Genomic DNA, 1,775 nt, shown 5'->3' on the forward strand with positions numbered 1-1,775 from the left:
TCTTCTCATAATTAATCTCACTCCTTTTCAAGAATTAATATAGGTCATGTCAAAGTGGGATTGATTCCAACTAGACAGAAAATGAAAATAGTTCCATGACCATAAAATATATGGAAATGTGTTAAATATATTAAACATTTCTGCATGCGGAGATACAAGACTCATGTAACCAAAAAGTAATTAACTACTGATTATTAATTTATTAACTTTCCTCTCACAAAATTTTTTTCAAGTGCTCTCGCTTCTCTAGGAAGTCAAATGGTTTTTTTTTTTTTTTTGGCACTATAACAACTTTCTATGAATATTATGTGTCTTGGAAGGTAATTTTTCATAATAATCATCGAGTTTTTTTAGAACTCTAATGCCCTTCCAACGAGATTCTCCATAAAAAGAAGCATTTTCTTGTTGATAAACCCCAAATTGAAAATGGTGGGTGGCGTTTTCACGATGAGGGGCTACATGCTTGAGAACACCATCAATGAAAGTCTTTGTAACTGCAGCTTCTGTGTCATGAATAACATTTAGTCGAAACCACCTATCGTATATGTTTTGTTCGATGATGCTGCTCAAGTAATACGTGAGTTTACCATTATTAACTTTAAGCATTAGGGTTGTCGGATGAGTTTTCGCTCCAAATACTTGCATGATGCATACACCTGATGTTCCTGATGGTACGTACCCATATCCTTCAAATTGCCAAACACCCGTATTATAGTAGTATTCCTGAGAATTAAATAAAACAAAGTTAGATTGCTATATACTTAGATGGAAGGAGAATCGCTCACTTTAATGAACATATATTTACCAAATCAAAATATAATCTTAGCTAAGTTACCAGTAAGCAGGTCACTCATTCTCTCTCTCTCTCTCTCTCTCTCTCTCTCTCTCTCTCTCTCTCTCACATGCTCACGCACACTCACTGAGATGGTGAAATCTACACATTTCCTTTCCCATGCATGCGTTATATATAACTCATGTGTTTTATTTTTGAGCTATTTGGGAAAAAGAAGGCCAGGTTGTCTGCCTATTTAATAGAGGTATAGATACCGATACGATTAACGCAAATGGAAACTAAATTTAGAAAAAGAAAGAGAGTACGCGTAGATAAGAATGTTTACTTCAAGGCGGAGTTCGGAACGTGGGTGGGTTGGGCTGCCGTTGGAGAGGGGGTTATCCGTAGAATAGACCCAGAATTTGTGAATGTCATTCTCAAAGCTGTACCGTTCGCTCGCCGGTACATCGTAGGGTTTCAGGTTGTGGAAGTGAGATTTGTTCAATGGTACATCAACAAAACCTTCGGTTGGATCAATGGGCTCGGACCCTACTACTGCAAGGCGCACCATGAAGAGAAGAAGATGAACCAGCCCGAGAGACGACAACACAAGTGCAGGACCCATCGTCATCGGCTTAAGACTTTGGAATGTTTTAGCTACTGATAATGGTGAGGTATTATGGTTTGTGTTCATGTCCTTACGGGAATGACATGCATTTATAGTTGGCTTGGAACTAGAGAGCTAGGTACTTAGGCCGGCAGGATGAGATCGTTCTATGGATATATTTTGGAATTGTTTAGTTTGAATGAGGTAGTCCATTGGCCACGTGTAAAACGATGATTAGCATATCATGCTACTGCATAATGATAAAAATAGGTAGATGTACGTGGGCCTAATCAGAGCTCAACATTTGTCAGGTGGCAGTATATATATCCCACACATAGCACTAACGTTGCAGATGAAGTTCTCCACCACAGAATGAATGAAGTTGACCTGGTAAAA

The 1,775-nt window shown here is 38.4% G+C and overlaps 1 protein-coding gene across 1 annotated transcript; it reads right to left on the reverse strand.

Moving 5' to 3' along the window:
* Positions 1-282: 282 nt before the first annotated feature.
* Positions 283-1,403, reverse strand: LOC131160774 (citrate-binding protein-like). The gene is made up of 2 exons (XM_058116658.1): positions 1,119-1,403; positions 283-723 (listed from the first exon to the last, which is right to left on the reverse strand). The coding sequence occupies exons 1-2, from the start codon at positions 1,401-1,403 to the stop codon at positions 283-285; spliced, it is 726 nt and encodes a 241-aa protein (XP_057972641.1).
* Positions 1,404-1,775: the final 372 nt, after the last annotated feature.

Source organism: Malania oleifera, chromosome 7, assembly GCF_029873635.1.
Source record: "Malania oleifera isolate guangnan ecotype guangnan chromosome 7, ASM2987363v1, whole genome shotgun sequence".
Classification (NCBI taxonomy): domain Eukaryota; kingdom Viridiplantae; phylum Streptophyta; class Magnoliopsida; order Santalales; family Ximeniaceae; genus Malania; species Malania oleifera.